Consider the following 18,142-nt stretch of genomic DNA (forward strand, 5'->3'; position numbering starts at 1 on the left):
CCCCTGCTTTCAGTTCTATATTAACTACAGGGTGATCAAAAACTTTTTTTTGCGCGCTCATATGACCTTAGCAGTTGCAAGCGCCGTAAAACCCTATACTAATACCCCCAAAAAAAACTTTTTTTGTTGATATTTTCCTCCACACTGAAGTTTTGCGTTTCGAATTTGTACACAACATTCATAAGTCAAAAGGAATGTTTTTTTCCGATATTCATTCTAGATAAATCCACAGAATAGTTTTGCTTTACATAGCGCGAAAAACAACAACCCATTTTCAGCTGTGTCCCCCTTTTTGTAGCAAGACACACTAGATCTAGTTCGCATAAGGACTACCTCTAAAAATCCCAACGATTGTGCCACATTTCAAACTACAGTAGTCTAACAGGCCAACAGAAGTTTGCAGATAGTTTTTCTCAAGTTTCCTTTGCCTGCTGAGATCATGGTTAAAATTTGTAAAGAGCAGAGAGCACTTTGTATTGAATATTTCCTCACCATCAACTCATTCCGTAAGTTTCGAAAAGGTACGACAATAATGTTAAAGTGCCCTTAAGGCTTTCTTTGATGTCATGGATAGAATTTAATGGTCTATCAGTTAAGACCTGAAGAGAATCAAAACTAAAAATTCCCAGAAAAAACGACCACTTTAGGTCATACACACACCGTTCGCATCTCTTTGAACGTCACCAGGATGCAGAATTCAGTGGATGATCCCCATGATACGTCTGTCCGTTGACGATGTCTGCAGCAACGACTTTCCTACATCTCAAAGGTCCGCATTCTCAAGGCAGATTTTCATCTACGACTGTACCATTTTCCTATTCGCAAAGGTATCAGACGATTGCAATGTACTCACGATCCCTTGATCGACTTGAAAAGCGTGAACATTTCCTCTATGAAATTTGATTCCTTGGCAAAGCCCATATTCATTCACTTTTTAGGTTATATCCAATCCATAATGCCTACTTGGGCACCCCCCCCCTTCCCCTTCCTTTATTGCCCCCCTAGAAGCAGCTCCATACTGTAAAGTGTGCAGTGTGTGTGCTTTGGGTACTCATGGCTGTTTGGCCACCGTTGAACTTAATGAACGACGTGTTAAAATGTGTCGAGTCCAAAGGAGGACATTGGTTCTCAGATATTTTTAAAAATTCTGTAGGAGAAAAGAAATATTGTTTATATATTGATTACAAGGATGGAAAGATTAGATTTAAAAAATAAAAGGAAAGGGAAAAAAGCAAACCAATCATTTCATGACTTTCCTTACAATATCTTTTAAATTGGTGAATTTTGCATTTATAGGTGGTTTTTATAAAAGCTACAATGTATTTCCGTTTTCGAAAAAAAATAACGTTTTTTCTTTGTGAACTTTATTTCAAACAAATTCCTTTTTGAATGAACTATCTGTTCTAAATTACAATATTCTAGTACAAATTTTGTACGAAATATTAAGAAAACAAGTTTACACTATTTTAAAAATCACCCTGTATTATAATAATATAATGATACTGTCCAAGAGTGCCACCCGTTGAAAATGACCACTTTCCCCCCTAAAAAATTTGCAGTCCTCTTGGACAGGTTCGACTGTATTTTTAAAAATCTTGAGTCATGCAGTAATATTTGCCTTCCTCATGAGCTGCCACAAGCCAAAGTTTGTCACATAATAGATTTAAGAACAGTAGTAAATCAAACATTCAGTTTCTCTCTGTCAGATGTGCATGAGTTTGAAGAGATAAAAATCACCCACACCCCACCACATTCCAGTCTCATACAATCCCCCCCCCAAAAAAAAACCTCGCAGATCATAACATCTCATGATTGATCTAAATGATGTCAAATGTTTTCCGCCCCTATCGACACAATTTAGGTCTTTTAAGAAGTGGGCTGCTTCGACCCTTTCCATCACCTTCAGGTTCAACCCAGGCCGAGTTTGGTCATATAGGTGCCGAAGATTAGAGGTGTTACAAGAGAGTAACAAACACAAAAAACAAGGAGGAGAGATCAGGATGATAGATGTTTGATAGGAAAGAAGGGGCAAACCACACCAGAGCACCCACCAACCACCGACGGTAAGAGTTTTACAGCACTTGCAACACAATAAGGGTATATAAGTTCCGATGATTAGAGGCATTTCAAGAGAGTAACAAACACAAAAAAGAAGGAGAGATCCGGATGATAGATGTTTGATAGGAAAGAAGGAGCAAATCACACCACAGCATCCGCCAACCACCCATCCGTGCACAGGAGAATACAGCATGTAAGAGCAGACAAGACAGATATACTTGACAGAACAATTTCAAACACACAAGAACCAAAAAGTAGAACATCTCATGCCACTGAGGAGAGCCTCACAATTACACCACATAGTTTAGTTTTAGTAAGAGTTCTATGGCACTTACAACACAAAAAGGTCATAAAAGTGCCGTTGATTAGAGTTGGTACAAGAGAGTAACAAATACGAAAAAGAAGGAAGAGAGATCAGAAGGATCGATGTTTGATAGGAAAGATTAGAAGGAGAAAACCAAACCAGAGCCCCTCCAACCAGTTACAACACCTCAATTCACAAAGAACTCTGAACACTACATATTCTTTTCTAGTCATTTATTCATTTCATTGCTTTAAAAAAATTCAACTATACAATAACAGACATCTCAACCAATAGTATGTATCATTAAGTAGGTGCAATAAATTACAACCAATTTATGCATCGTTTGACGGCTGCCACACCATCTCTCAACATGGTCACTCTAAAAAACAAAACAACTCATAAATAAATTATTTACATCACTATCTATGCCAAGGGTTGTAACACAATCAGAATTTGTTCCAAAAAAGGAATCGATTTGTGCAGGGTATGTCTGTGAGGTACGACCATAGGAAGTAATGCACATACATTGTACTCATCAGTGCAAGTTGCTAACAACAAAATCTCCATTGAACAATAAGAGCCAACGTTAACTAGAACTTTACTGAATAATAACTTTCAAGGTTCTTGAAATTATGATGGTTTTAATGGGGCGGGGGAAGGGGAGAATTAATTAACTGGTAGTACCAAAGAGGACAAAGAGGAAAATGCAGGTTGAGAAGAAGAAGAATTGGTTTGATCCGTTGTATGTTTGGTTTTTCCCTTATGTGCTTTTAAACCTGCACTGATGGTATTATTATGAAAACGTTGATCAAATGCACCAAGCCCATCCCTCTGTCGAATTACCACTGATGTGAGAACGACAATGCGTAGTTTTGTTTACCATCCCATTCAGTAGAAGAAGAAGTTCAGAGAGACACCTACATGTAGTAGTAGGATGTACGGTAGCGGGACAGTGAAACACCCTGCATCTGTTCATAAAATTTGGGAAATGTCTTATTAAATTCACAGTTAATTCAATGGGGTTTTTTAATAATACGACTATACTAGTATTGCTTTTGCTCCTCTAAAATTGTAGAAAATAAAATAAAAGGATCAGCTCTTGGTAGTTCGCATATTTTCTCTAGACAGACATCATTTCTAACAATCTCTAAATCACCATCTGGACGAGACATACCAGTTCAAATCTAAATTCTAAGTTGCACTGGCTTCCAAAACCAGAACAAGCCAGACTCCTCTGGTGCGAGACAAAATCATGAACACTTCCTCCAAACCCTGGGTGGAGACATTAAATTAACTCCTTCAATGACACCCAGCACTGACAGTGAGACTCGAAAGCTAAACCTCTATAAAACCGACACAATTAAGTTATGTTGAGGAAATCCCCCTTTCCAAAAAAAACGGCCCGTGCTCATTCTAAATGCTCGTTAGACAGGATAAACATCCCCACGAACATAGACACCATAAATAAACATTCAGCAAAATAAGAACAGTAGAACTCTGCGGTCTAAAAAAATGTTATCTCTAACAAAAGAGAAAAGAGCTTCAGTTTTTGTACAACTGGAACATTTTGTCTTTATCCATTAACATCTCATTTATTGCTGTCTACGAATAACCATATCTTATTATTTTCTTTGAAGAGGTGATAGTCAAAAACAAAATCCTGAGTAAAAATGAACAAATATTTCATTGAATAGTTCTTGATGCAGGGTGTTGGCTAGTTAAGACGTCCTCAAATTTAGTTCTGAAAGTACAGAACCACTGGACTACTTACAGAAGAAAAAAACAACATTGGACCGGCTTCACATTTCCTTTACAGGGGATTTCATAACATGAATATAAAAACAGTTCAATAGTAACAAAAGTGACAAAAAAAGACAGGATTTCTGTGATCCACAAGGGTGGCTGGGGGAGTGAGGGGGGCGAGGCCAAAGGCAACAAGTTGACCTACGACCTCATACACTGAGAACTGAAAATGCTGCAGCAGAAAATGATTATGAACAACAAAGTTTGCATAAATAAGATAACACCGTTGTCCACTTTGCCCTGACAAAGTAGTTTCACCCGTAACAACATCCAATCATAAAGAAACTATTTTGCATAAAAAGATAGAGATGGTCTGTCTACCTGTCCATTCATACATCCACATTTCTCATCCTTGCACGCTAATGCACATATGTACAAACATGCATAACATATAAACACACACTCTGTCTATTTGTCTGTCCGTCCTTATATGTATTTCCCTGTCAAGGAGTTTTCAATTCTCTTCCACAACACAGACCATGTACTTGTTCCGTATATTTGTTCTGACCACTTCTTCAAGCCCTCAGACCAGCAATAATACGCTGGTGCAAGACACTCACACAAACAACAGCACAAAACTACAGAGCGTAGACAACCTGTACAAATACTGCAGAAGCAACACTGACAATTATTGCTACTCTAAAAGCAAGGCATTTGCAACATTGAATAAATTTAAACCTTCTCAAAACAAAACCCTATTTGAGACCCTGAATGGCCTACTGTATTTTGCTTCTTGGCATGTAATAAGTAAAAAACCCACCAGCTACATAAAACTGATTAATCTAAAACAAATTTAAAAGAGTGCAAAATAAAAAAGCTAGAATATTACTGAAATCTACGCTAGGGAAATTTCTTTCCCATTATCTAATTCTAAAATAACCTTTTCACACAAAAACAAGTCTGCAAGGACCTAAACTGCACTTGCGTACAAAAGATTTCCCTTTTTTTCCGGCTCTCCCAGCAGCATCTCACACTGCGTTCACTCTCTAAAATGCAAACTAGACAAGATCACAACCATCCGAATCCACAACGGTAACTAATACTGTAGCTTAGGGTCTTTCCTCTACACAACACTGCTGATACCCAAGCACTGATCATCATTCAGGAAATAAAAATAGCCATGATCCACTTGAGACAAAAGATTTCTTAAGTACAACCTTTATGATTTATGAATCCTGTAGAAAATTTATATCTACATTTACAAAAAAATCAGTAATGCAGTCACAACTCAACATTGTACAAAAAACTAATAAAATCTGTTGTATTTTCAAATGCAGCAAATGAGAAAAAAAATAACATGGCCTTGCGGACATAAAGAATGAGAAATGGAGTTAGGTAAATTTGTCAAAAGACTTTAAAAATGACTGCCATTTGCCAATTTGTAAGTAGAGCGCCCCCAAGGTGGAAGACTATGACATGAAACAGTTTATTGGGAGGGAAGGAAGGCGGGAGAACAGACTGTGTGCATAGATCAAAAACTTAAGTCAACATTAAGGCCAAATTCTCACACATTCTCAAGTGCCTCACGTTGACATTTGCACACCTGGCCACATCTTTTGTGGTAACTTAATTTACATCGTAACTTTTAAAAATTGCCAACATTTTGACAAACCCTTAGGCACAATAAACCCTGCAAAATTTGAAGATCAAAATGAAAAATTCCCAAAAGAGCACATACATTTACTAACTTGGTATGAAATCTTTCAGAGGGTTTTGTAAATAAAAATGTTGAAACAATATGTTTCATTAATTTTTTCTTGAAAGATTCATCAGGAAACAGTTAATATTTTTTCCTCACTTGAAAAGCATAAACATCTGGCTCAAAATATAAAAGTAAAATGAAATTGTAGACTGTTCTTGAGTGGAGCATATTCTTCCAGTTTAAAATGAATCTAGAAAATAAATGTCGAACATAATTTTTCCACAAATCAGCAAACTAAGCAAAATTGCTATTTGTTCTTTAGGCACCACAGTGGGCGCATTTATACACTGCCCTTTGGTAACCCATTCCCCTCAAATTCAAAGAGCAAATGAAAGACGTATAAAAGACAATTAAGGCAAGGCAAGAAACAGAGAATAGTAGAAGCAGAGGCACAGTTCTGAGAACAGCAGCTTAGTCATGTGATCAACACATTCACCAGATGTAAAGTAACAAAAAGAAATGAGAGCATGACAATGGGGATGAACAATTCCCAATTAACTTATAAATGCCCTGTGTTAGACAACTGTCAGCAACCATCACGGTCAATGAAAAAGTTTCTACAGACCCTGACAGCAGCAACGAAAACAGTGAAAACCTAAAGAGAAATCTGGACTTCAAATGAGTGAAAATATACTGTGAGAGGCAACATCTCTAATGAGGTGCAAGTCACAATTTTGAGTCAAAGATATTGGTAGAGAAAAGCACTTGCACTAGGGGTTACTTTTATAAAATGGTAAGTGCACAATTATCGAAACAATCAGGGAAGTTCACGTGATGGGAAAGTCCATGGGTGAAAGACTTGACTATTTACAGTCTAACTTCATAGACAACATTTAAAAAACCACTTTTCACTGTGGTGATAATGATATTTTCTATCTGGGAAATTCCATCTTATTCAATCTATAAAGCACAAAAACATCCTGGTTCCCCATCATCTTTAATTTTTTCCCCTCTAACACCTAGAACATCAAACAGTTTAGACACTGCGTCACATTTTGAAATGTTGCCAAACAGACAACGACTCTGAAGCCTCAGACGATATTACAATACACAGAGAACATAGGAGTGACCAGTACTAAAAGAGCAAGAACTGATTGTCCTAATTAACAGCAACACTACCGCACATCGGAACCCGTTTTGTGCTGGGGCTGCTGCTGTAACGAGGGTGACGACGATGACGATGACGGTAAAGGTGTTGATGTAGAGTTGCTGTGGGCTGGAATGCTGCTGTGAAGAGGAGGGGTGTGAGAAGAAGGTGGAGGCGCCACGCTACTAGGGGACTGGTGGCCATTGCTAGTGCTGCCACAGCTCACATTATGGCTGTGGGATGATGAGGAGGGTGTCCCTTTGCGATGAGGCCGGCTGTACGCTGCGTTCAGCTGCTCTACATCTCGTTGGCTCTGGCAATCTGTGAAGAATCAGAATCTTGTCAACACATGTACTCCATGCCACAGACAATTCATCACTATTTCTTTTTTCTCCCAAGTGGATCAGATACCTTCATCAAATTTCATACTAAAACAAGTCATAGCAAAAACATTATTCTTGCTACTAAAGCTGTAGTTCTGAAGTTCATGCTTTAGTTTTATCATCTGTTTCCATGCTCACTTTTTTTTTTTTTTAAATCTTTTTAATCAGTAAAATGAAAGAAGCTGCAATTGTCTTTCTAATTTGGCTTTTCATTCAAAAGTAAATCGTCCTTTCCTATTCCTGATATCTTGAAAATAGTCTACAAAATACTGATACATAGGATGTTAGGTTAAAAAACTCTAAAAGCAAAAATCAAAGTGATTCAAGAAAATCATCTCACTCTGTACGGCAGCATTTTCCATTACAACTTTTAAAAACCCAACAAGAATTGCAATATAAAGACGCAGTAAGTAATTGTCTACCATCAAACTACAGACTCAAATATCCCACAACAGTAACAATATGTGAGGCATCATAGTAAAATCAAACGCATGTGAAAATAATGAAATTGAAGATACTGGCTCCCCCCCCCTTTGGCACTTTTAGTCAGATTTTTCTTTTTTGGCTTAACACCTCTAACGTCCATTTAAAAAACATTTCTGTGTGGATTTTACTGAAGAACGTTGATTAAAGGCATCAAAAGCTGTAGAATCCACCAAACTTAAACGGTCGTTTTCTTATCAATTTTACCTCTGAAAGCAGGTAACCCCCACCTCCTTCAATCACACATATTGATTTCTGTACATTTAAGGTGATACCAATAGCTCCACATGCCCCAAAATTGACAAGCGCCTGATTCCATCATGTCGTGACACATAGGCAGGACACTTAAACTTACCGGGACAGTGTGCACACTGGAACATGGGACTGGTAGAAAAAGAAGAGTGTTCCGCATTGCAGCTACAACTGACACAGTCTGAAACAAAAAAGCAATATGTTAGAGGAAGAGTCACAACATTTAACAACTTGAAACGCAAGCTCATATACCTTTCTAAAGACACTGACTGCAAAAACTACGGGATGGAATAAAATAATTACGAAAGAGTTTGTGAAAATTGCTGTTCTGAGAATCACTTTTCTTCGAACTCCAAATTGGTGATAAACAAATTCTCCTCAGCTGTGCTTTAAGACTTTCAGGCATACAGCCACGTCTTTACATCATTGTGACGCTGTAAATGCATTAGACTAAAGATGCCCTTCTCAGAAACTGAAGAGACAAAATTAAAAATTTCTTTAATAAAAAATGCTCACATTAAGGAATAGTTACTTATAACAAGGAATAGAAGTCTCTTACATCAATGGAACCATGGGACCAAGGTCTAAAAAAAATATAAAGCTTTTGGGAGGTTTAACCTGTCCATCTTTTTATGTCAGGTTCGAATAAGTTTGAACATTAAACCCCTTCTGGAAAGTCTGCCATAATACATTGTAATACAATGAAGACAAGTCCCAAAATTTCTCTAAATGGACGAGTTGTCTCTAAACAGCAGATCACGAGATCAATAATTCTATTAACTGTTCACTAGAAAGAAGAGAAAAGAGAGAAAAGACAGAGGAAAAAAAAAGGAGAGAGGAAGGAAATGAAGGAAGGGGTAAGAGTGACAGACAGAAAGCCTATTAAGTCTAAGACTAGGGTCAATCTATCGTGGTGACAGTAAATCATAACCACTGCCAAAAACTGTCAAATTGACAGGGAACTGGCAACTTACCAGGCTGCGCAGCAGAAGAGTATGTATCACACTGGGCGTAACAGAGGGGCTCCTGGCCCACACTACTGGATGACCTTGACCTCTCGATCTTGACCGGCACCTTCTTCCCACCACCTTTGTGTCTGTGAGGTGGCATCGAAACAGGCCCACGGTGGGGACCACTACGTCGTCCCTGCAGCTCCATGTTTTTTTCGCAGCATCGCGAGGAATGCTGGGGAGGGTGGTGGGGGGAAGGGCAGTAGTGAGGGTCACGCATCACCTCACAGCAGCATGGAGTGGGCGTGGCCACCCGTGGCGATGAGGAAGAAGGTGTGGCGTGTTTCGACGGTAAGGGATACACATTGTCACATTCACTGCAGTGCATGCCGCCAGAGTCGTGGTAGTGGTGCAGCCTAGCATGGACAGCACTGTTGTCTCTATTATCCAGGCCTTCCCCACTCCGAGATGACTGCGGGTGGTGGCCCTTTGCTGGGTTCCCCTTGATCCCACAGACTTCAGAATACGTTGGCGGGGACCTGCCCTTTCTCTCGCTCCCCTGCGAGGAAGAGGAGATGGCTGAAGAAGGGTTAACAGGGGGTTTACTATCACTTCTGGGCTGCCTCTTGCTGCCAGCACCAACGCTGTCACTTTTATCACTGTTTACAGCGTCCACATCATGCATACGACACGGAATATGATTACTACTCGGATGATGGATTTCAGTTCGGCCATTTGGATGGCCATGCATGGAATTAGAATTGGCCCCAGTAGTGGAGGCTGGCCACGCGTGGTGCCCACAGCCTGCACAATGAGGCAACGGGGGGCTGGGCGACTCAATGTCTCTGTTATCACAGGAATCACTATGATGACGCTGTCTGCTGTACACACCCCCACAACGACCACCGCCCTCCAACCCTCCCCTAGAGCCTCCTCGCGACCAACCAACCCCCGCCTTATTACCAAGAGTATTTGCTGTACCGAGCTTTTCATGGTGAGACATTTTGGTGGGGTGAAAAGTCTGTAATAAAGGTCTCCCTTCCGGAGATAAAAGTTGCGGCTGATGCAGCTGGCTGGCATGTGACTCGGAAAAATCCCGCGGTTCATCTGAGCCAGGTGAGGGAAAAGCGGGCGATGGGTTTCTCCAGTAGTCGTCACAGGCTGGGGCAGTGGCCACCACCAGGGGGCTGACCGAGTGGCCCGAGTGACTGCTGGGCGGGTCGCTGCTGCCACTGTGTTGACCGCTGCTGGTGCTGTGGCGGCTGCCGATGGTGTCACCATCACTGCCTGGATACTGCAGGCTGGCTGCCGAGTGGGCTGGAGAGACAGAAGAATAAACTAATGTAAATTACTACATCAAAACAACCATAAAAAAAGATTAAAACATCAAATTACTTTATCAAAACAAAATTTTTTAAAATATTAAAACATCAACAATCATATAAATTAACTCAACACTCCCTGAACCCACCTAAAAAAAGTGACATTCTGTTTATTGACTAAAACTATATCACAACTAAAAACATCAAACCAAGATCAATGAATGTACATCCTGAGCTAAGAAGTATCAAGAATTTGAACATTTTAATAGATCTATGACCCTAAATATCAACTCTTTCAAAACAACAAAAATCACCTTAGCACGCTTATACACCAGTCCAAAAATACTTTCACAATATCAAGCTACCATGCGGAATCTCCCCAATTTATCTACAATATCTTATTTTTGTACTACCTGATGAATCTGCACTTCCTCTCAAACCAGAATAATTATACATTGTTCAAACCCATAGACACTTGATTCCAAAAACTCTAAGCAAGGCTCAAGCAATTACTACTGTACATGTAGCAGTCTCCACAGACATCCAGCAAACAAAACTCCCGTCTCACTACATCAAGAGGCATTCTATAATAACTTTGAAGTTCATTTAAATCTACACAGGTGGCTGACCTGAATTCATTTTTCTCAGCAATCTATCTCCAGCAGTCAGTGTTGGCGGGTGGTTATCATCTTCATCCACATCACTGGGGCAGACGGCTGGACGAGCATAGCCATTGGCTCGAAATTGACCGGAGGAGGATTCGTAGCCAGACTCCTTCATCTGATAATCTGCAGACAAAAAAATTTCCATAAACCACTAATAACAAATTCAGGTTTTCTTCACGGTCGCATACATGTGGCATCAATAATGCTGAACAGACACTAATATGACACATACTGACATTTTCTTGCACTCCACATTTGAAGACTACAGGGGGAAAATGACAGTAGTCACAAACTGAAAAACGAGAGGGTACCAATTTTGAACTCCTGTTGACTCTTAACTGTATTTCTTTTCATCTGTTGGTTGATTATTGTTGTTAGAATTCCCATTCAACAACACTTTACAATAAACCACAATTCAAACAAATATGAAGTTACGAGTCCACAGGCTTTTAAAATTGACACCTTCACAATTTCCAGTTTGTGACTATCGTCGTTTTTCCCCTGTGCTCTTCATTTACATTTTAAATTCCATTTCAAAAGCTGCACAATCTTTCTGAACTTTTCAATTACAAAAACATACGTTCCTAAAAAATTATTCTTAAAAGGGCAAATAAAGTTACATCTAGAACAAAGATTCAGTTCACATAGATGCACACGGTAAACAAAGAACACAACCTCCGTGCCCTGTTACCAACCTAGCACACAGAGAAGAGAAACAAATGTTCTGATCAATGTCAGTCATCCGAGGAGAATCCAAGGAGATAGAGCAGATAACGTAGTTTTAGTAAGAGTTTTAGCCCACTTGCAAGTAAGTGCCGAAGATTAGAGGTGTTACAAAAGAGTAATAACCACCAAAAAAAAGAAAGAAGAGAGATAAAGACAAAAGATCTTCCATAGGAAAGAAGGAGCAAACCACATCAGGGCACCCGCCAACCATCCACCAGAGCAGACGAGTGTACTAACCTTGGTAATGGTAACCACCCATAGTGATGGGGCCCTGAGAGTAGCTACCCTCTTTGTCAGAGGACATGTAGCCCGAGCTCGGCACTTCTCCCGGCAAAGTTGTCTCATCTGTGGAACACAAAAATTTGTTTGTTTGTTTGAATAAGGAGAAGCACATCGATGCAATAATTGTCATTTAGTGCTGGGGAAAAGTTGGGACAGTTGGCAAGCTAGTAACACTGAAAATGAGGAATTAACCCCTTTAAAGACCCGATACCACACAGGTAAAAAGAAGATATACCACACAGGATAGAACTATGAAAGAAAGATCCTCAGATATCTCAGTTGATATAAAACTGACATATGTAAAAAGAAGTAGAAGAAATAGACCATATAGGATGTGGTGGTTGTTGTTTTAAAATCCCTTTAGCTGCCAGAATTTCGCTCTGACCATATAGGACAGAGCTAAAAAAAAATAAAAATCCCCACTTATCGGAGTTGATATAGAACTGACATATTTAAAAAGAACTAGAAGAAATAGACCACATAGGAGAGAACCAAAAAAAAAAAAAGTCCTATAAAACTGACCTGTGGGTGTGGCGCTGTACACCTCATGCCTTTTCCTTGTCTGGTAGATAATGATGACCCACACAAGAGAGGTTCCCACCACACAGCACACCACAGCGATGATGATGATGCCAGTCGTAGTGGATTCATCATCAAGGCCAAACGAACTGCCGCCAGGCTCATGAACTTCTCCGGACGTACTCAAAACCTGAACATGGACACACAAGGATTTCGTGTCAAATTTGAGCTGGTATTAAAAGCCGGACTTATGGCTTCTACTTATAAAATGGCCACCCTAAATTTCATTTTCAGATAAAACTAACTGCTATATAATATACATACAGCACATAAATTTCCTACAGAAAGGAAGAATAACGCTGAAGGTGTAATGTAATTGCAGCATCTTTAAATATGAAGCTATGTTTTTCACTTTGCTGCAAGGAAATGATAGCTTTAAGCCAGGTATACTTTACTCGATACCGACAAATAAGGAGGTTATTGATTTAAATCAATACTTCCTCCAAAACATGTTGCTACTCTCATCTAAAGATATGAAATAACATCAAGACGCTAGCTCAGGATAGAGAAAAGTGTTTGTCTGTGGCCTATTCCCGGGTGCAGGATGAGAGAAAGGCAATGATGATGACTCTCATTTTAGCACACATGCTTTGATTTCAAATTAGTAAACTGAAATATCCTTAAATTAGTCTCTTTAAGTAATAATGGCAATGTTAAAGTCTAACTAACCTGAAGTTCAGTAGCACCCTTCGCTGTTCCTAAGGAATTGGACATGCGACAGGCATAGATACCAGCATCGGACCACTGAGTGTCTACAATCACCAGAAGCTGATTGTCCACAGTAAAGAAATGTCGAGGGGTCATCTGAAACAATGGACATCAATGAACAGTCTTTAAGAAATGCTTCACTTTAAACCACTTCACAGCAATATATTAAGGAGTACTAATCAACTCTGAAATACAGTAAATAATTTTTTTTTCATTTGCAATAGAGCAATTTTTGTGGCTTGGGATTAACCAATTTTGACAGACATATTTTTCTGAAACCTACAAGTCTAATTTTTTTTTTTACAACAGAGCCTAATCTTAATGAACAAATGTCAGAGAAGTGGACAATGTCATGACATGGAGGATATTGCGTGGTTGATAATTTTGTAACTCAAAAGTCAAAGTCTGTTATTATTCTTAATGAAAACTAGTTGTCACCATTGCAAACAGTCAAAAATGTCAAAAAGAATTTTGTAATATTAAGGTAGCGACTTACCACCAGCTCCTTGTCATCTTTGAGCCACGTCAGTTTGGGCTGTGGGCTCCCAGATGCCATACACTGGAGCACAGTTGTCTCTCCTCGTTTGGTGGACTTTTTCACTTGCATGGGCTGCACAAAATCTGGGGTTTCTGTCAAAACATGAAAAACAGACGGTTGTAATACGTGTCTCCACCTTTTCTCACAGCCAGTTACAATTTTTTGCCTTTGTGATAGAGAAAGAACTCTTCAATTGACACACTAGGCAGGAAAGTTTGTTTCAGTTGAAAAGAATAACACTTACACAATAACTGTCCAAGTGAAACAAAAATGACACTGAGCGAGAGTAAGGAAGTAGGACCTCACAGTAGCTACCTCAAACCAATGACAGATGAGTAAGAGGCCCATACAAATATCATTCTCATTTGCAATTATTTGACCATCACAGAGGGATTTTAAAAAGAATTCCTTTAAAATCAAGGATTTCTTTGGAATCCGAAAATCATCAGATTTTCTACTGTCAGGTATCAAAGTTAACTGAGAAAACACTTGTATAACTCACCTAAAACAGTGACGGTAGCATTTGTGATCACAACCCCTGCATCATTTCTTGCCATACAGCTGTAGATGCCCTCATCAGCGACCCTTGTGTTCAGAATATAGAATCTGTCGTCGTTGGGGTACACCCGCATACGTCGCTCTCTGGCTGCAGGAAAGTTGTCTCCCCCATCCTTCTGCCATGAGATGACTGGCGCTGGCTGACCAGTAGCAGCACACTTTAGTTCTGCAGGTTTCCCAGCTTTGACTGTCACATCTTTAGGCCTTTTCAGAAACATTGGGTACACTGAAATATTGGGAAAATACAAATAAATTATGATGTCCGGATAGAATGTTTAGAAAATCAATTGTATAATCACATTCTCATATAGGCAATCAACTGTCGGTCTACTTAAATACACAATTTCTTAAAACTATCAACAGTGTCATTATAAGACAAACAGAAAATCAAGAGAATATATTCCAAAGTCAGCTATATTTAATATGAACTCTGCAACAAAATATAATCAACAATTTTTACATTTAAAAGCTATTCAAAAGAGTGCCTGCATAAAACAAAAAGGAAAACCCGGGCTATCACTATTCCTTAAAGCATTTCACAACAAACTAAAATAAAAAGCTAAAAAAACTCACCGTAAACCTTCACATAAGCACGTTGGGAGAAGACTTTGCCAAACTCGTTGGAAACAACACACTGGTAGCGCCCAGCCATAGAGTCCTCAATGTCCCTGAGGTGCAGGTGTGAAGTGAATCGCTTCACCTCCCCGTCACTGGTGGCTGTGACCTCCGACAGCATCTCATCCAGCATCTGTGAATCAAAGCAGACATAGTAACTGTAGAGACCCAATGTCATTGTATAAGGACAACCATGTCCCTTTATCTATTGTGGTGCCATCCAATTCAGCAAGAAGCTCTTTCTATCAACGTCTAATTAACAGGGCATCAGTACACTAAATTCACTTTTCTACAGAAACAGATTAAGATAGAATAGAGAAAAGAAGAAGAAAAAGATCGCAGTTTACTAGCCTAGAACTGACTATGAATCTATTACTCAGCAATACTGAAACAAATTCAAGCTTATGTCGCAAAAGACAAGCAGGCAACATATGTATAAAACAAAAAAAATGTTCACACAAGAAACAAACGCCTTCTGAACCTTTCATGTTTTAAAGGTGAACCTCTCTCCTCCTCCCCTTAACTATTCACTAGCTGGAAGTCTTAAGTTTATATATTTATCTCTCAGCATGTAAGAAAAAACTGTACAGGGCAACTAATGTATCAATGCCAGTGTAATAATAACACACCCTCTGCACAGGTCTGTTTCTCAGCTTTAAACAAAAATGAAATATGGAGACATTTTTTTTTTCTGAGCATGAGCAGGTTCCTCTTCTTCTGTGGAAGTTTGGGTTTTTTTTTTTTAAAGCTTGTTTATCTGTTTCGGCATGTTTATAAGTGCCCACAAACAGCTCCCAATAGCCTTAGGCTGAAAGGTGGAACACACCTGTCTCTGAATCACCAGTTAGCGTTGCAGCTACAGCAGCTGTTCCTGGTAGTTACCCCTTCAAGAATTCTGTGTATTATTCTGACCTCCCCTTCTATTTATCAGAGACACCCCCCCAGACATTCTCTACACACACGCCCAAGTAAAATATTTCTTTCTGTTCCATTATCCTGTTTTCCACATAAACAAAACATAAACTCTAACAGGTCATCTTGACAGGTAGTCAGTTTGTAAACTGTAAAAAGCAACGGCAACTGAGTAGCAAAAATAATTAATATTGGTCTCAATTTACAAGAGTCACAGAATGGAAAAAGGAATTGCAGGGCAGATACTTTGTAACAGTGGAAACAGATCAACCATACATCTCCCTCCCTCTTTGTCACTCTAGTTCCTGTTTTTCCCTGTGTCTGTCTCTCTCGCCATTGTATTTCTCCTCATCTTTCTACTTTCTCTCTCTCTCTCTCTCTCTCTCACACACACACACACACACACACACACACGAACGCACGCACACACACACACAAACTCTGTCTCTCTCTCTCTCTCTTTCTCTCTCACACTCTCTCACACTCTCTCTTTCAGATAAGAAGTAATATAATCAAAGAGGAACATACCACATTGTCTTTCTTCCACAGAATGCTGAGTTGGCTGTCTCCAGTGATAGCTGTGACACAATTCAAAGTCATGTTTTCTCCTTTGGAACCATTGGCTGATTTTGGACTCTCCAAGATGACTGGCTTGGGGAACTCGGCATTGTCTGTGGGAAACAACCACAAAGAATAATAAATCATCAGTTCGATAAAATATATCAATCCTGAACTGTTTTATGTAACACAAAAAAGACTGCTTGACAATATGCTCATGACCAGACTTCACAAAGACATGAACAATTGGCATATTTTCTGATACATTCTTTCCTGCTTCAGGTGCAACAATGGTACTTTGGGATTTTGTTACGATCACCAGTTCTTGGTAACACAATGTTAGCTGTAAACATCAAAGATACAAACCCCTAGTTGATGGACGTACCTTTGAGACTACCCATTTATGACTAATCAAAAAAGAAAATAGAAAGAAAAAATTGGGAAAAACTAAATAAAGAAGAAAAAGAAAAAGACTATAAATTAAGTTTCAAAAGTTCCAACTCACTGCACTTGAAATCAGCAACATCAATCTGCGACAACGCAGCTCCTCGCAGCAGTTGCGGGTAGAAGCAGACGCCAATGGCCGAGTGTTGGAAGCCGTTCTGTTTGAGCCAGGGTGGGAGCCAAGACAGATGGCAGTCACAGAACAACTTGGAGGAATTGAATTGCCTGCGCAGGAAGAAGTTTAGTTTTAGTACGCGTTTCACAGGAGTTGCAACATAATAAGTTCATATAAGTGCTGAAGATTAGAGGCGTTACAAAGGAGTAACAAACACCAAAAAAAAAAGAAAGTGGGAAGATAAGGACGATAGATGTCTTATAGGAAAGAAGAAGCAAACCACACCAGAGCACCCCCCAGCTGCCCACAAGGCAGGAATGAAAGAATTGTTGAGTCAACAGTTACAGAGCAGCATACATGGATACAATGATGGCTACATTTTCAAGCTGGACCATAAGTTGTGATCTGTTTAAGTCAAAGAGAAGCACATCCACATATTAACAGTCATTAAAAAACAACAACAATACAAATAGATAGCTAAGAAGAATGATCAATATAACGAATGTAACAAAGACACAAAAAAAGAAGTGAGCGTATCACCCTTACTAAATGGTACGACAAAAGTAGCAGTTAACAATCAACAACCCAGCCTTCAGTTCCTGAGCATTAATTTGAGAAAATCATCGAAGCTTTAACAAAAACAAAGAATCAACTACTCACAAATCACGCAAGTCTCTCAGGGTCTCAAAGGCGTTCTCCTGTATTGATGTAATATCATTGTCCTCAAGGTGCAAATGCCGCAAGCGAGGTAGACCTGAGAAGGCATGGACAGCGATTGAGCGCACAGCATTGGCTCGCAGGCCCAGAGTGGTCAGGCTGGTGAGACCACGGAATGCTCCAGACACATCCTCCATTGTCCACGAGATTTCATTGGCATTGAGCTCACTGAAAAGTACAAAGAAAAAACAACAGATGAAAGAAAGGGGGAAAAAACGGGTAGTTTGAAGTAGTTAATGACAAATGCAAAAATCATATTTTGTCACGACACAGACTTGGATAACAGTAGAGACCCTGGAAAGGATTAAAAGGACATCACATAAAAGTATCCATTGAACACCATCTCCACAAGTTATGGGCAGATTTTAAAAAAAAACACCC

At 39.4% G+C, this 18,142-nt stretch overlaps 1 protein-coding gene across 1 annotated transcript in view; it reads right to left on the reverse strand.

The window, feature by feature from the left end:
• Nucleotides 1-2,580: 2,580 nt before the first annotated feature.
• The window catches only part of LOC101850985 (leucine-rich repeats and immunoglobulin-like domains protein 2), a gene marked incomplete in the record, with an annotated part of 59,983 nt that continues 44,421 nt past the window's right edge, over nucleotides 2,581-18,142 (reverse strand). Inside the window, 13 exon segments of the mRNA XM_013087068.2 lie at nucleotides 2,581-7,275; nucleotides 8,176-8,253; nucleotides 9,047-10,339; nucleotides 10,974-11,132; nucleotides 11,973-12,080; nucleotides 12,540-12,726; nucleotides 13,266-13,400; nucleotides 13,801-13,934; nucleotides 14,345-14,626; nucleotides 14,974-15,148; nucleotides 16,456-16,598; nucleotides 16,991-17,154; nucleotides 17,705-17,929. Of these exon segments, the coding sequence (XP_012942522.1) occupies nucleotides 6,983-7,275; nucleotides 8,176-8,253; nucleotides 9,047-10,339; nucleotides 10,974-11,132; nucleotides 11,973-12,080; nucleotides 12,540-12,726; nucleotides 13,266-13,400; nucleotides 13,801-13,934; nucleotides 14,345-14,626; nucleotides 14,974-15,148; nucleotides 16,456-16,598; nucleotides 16,991-17,154; nucleotides 17,705-17,929 (3,376 nt within the window).

The sequence above is a fragment of the Aplysia californica genome, unplaced genomic scaffold, assembly GCF_000002075.1.
Source record: "Aplysia californica isolate F4 #8 unplaced genomic scaffold, AplCal3.0 scaffold00540, whole genome shotgun sequence".
Taxonomy (NCBI): domain Eukaryota; kingdom Metazoa; phylum Mollusca; class Gastropoda; order Aplysiida; family Aplysiidae; genus Aplysia; species Aplysia californica.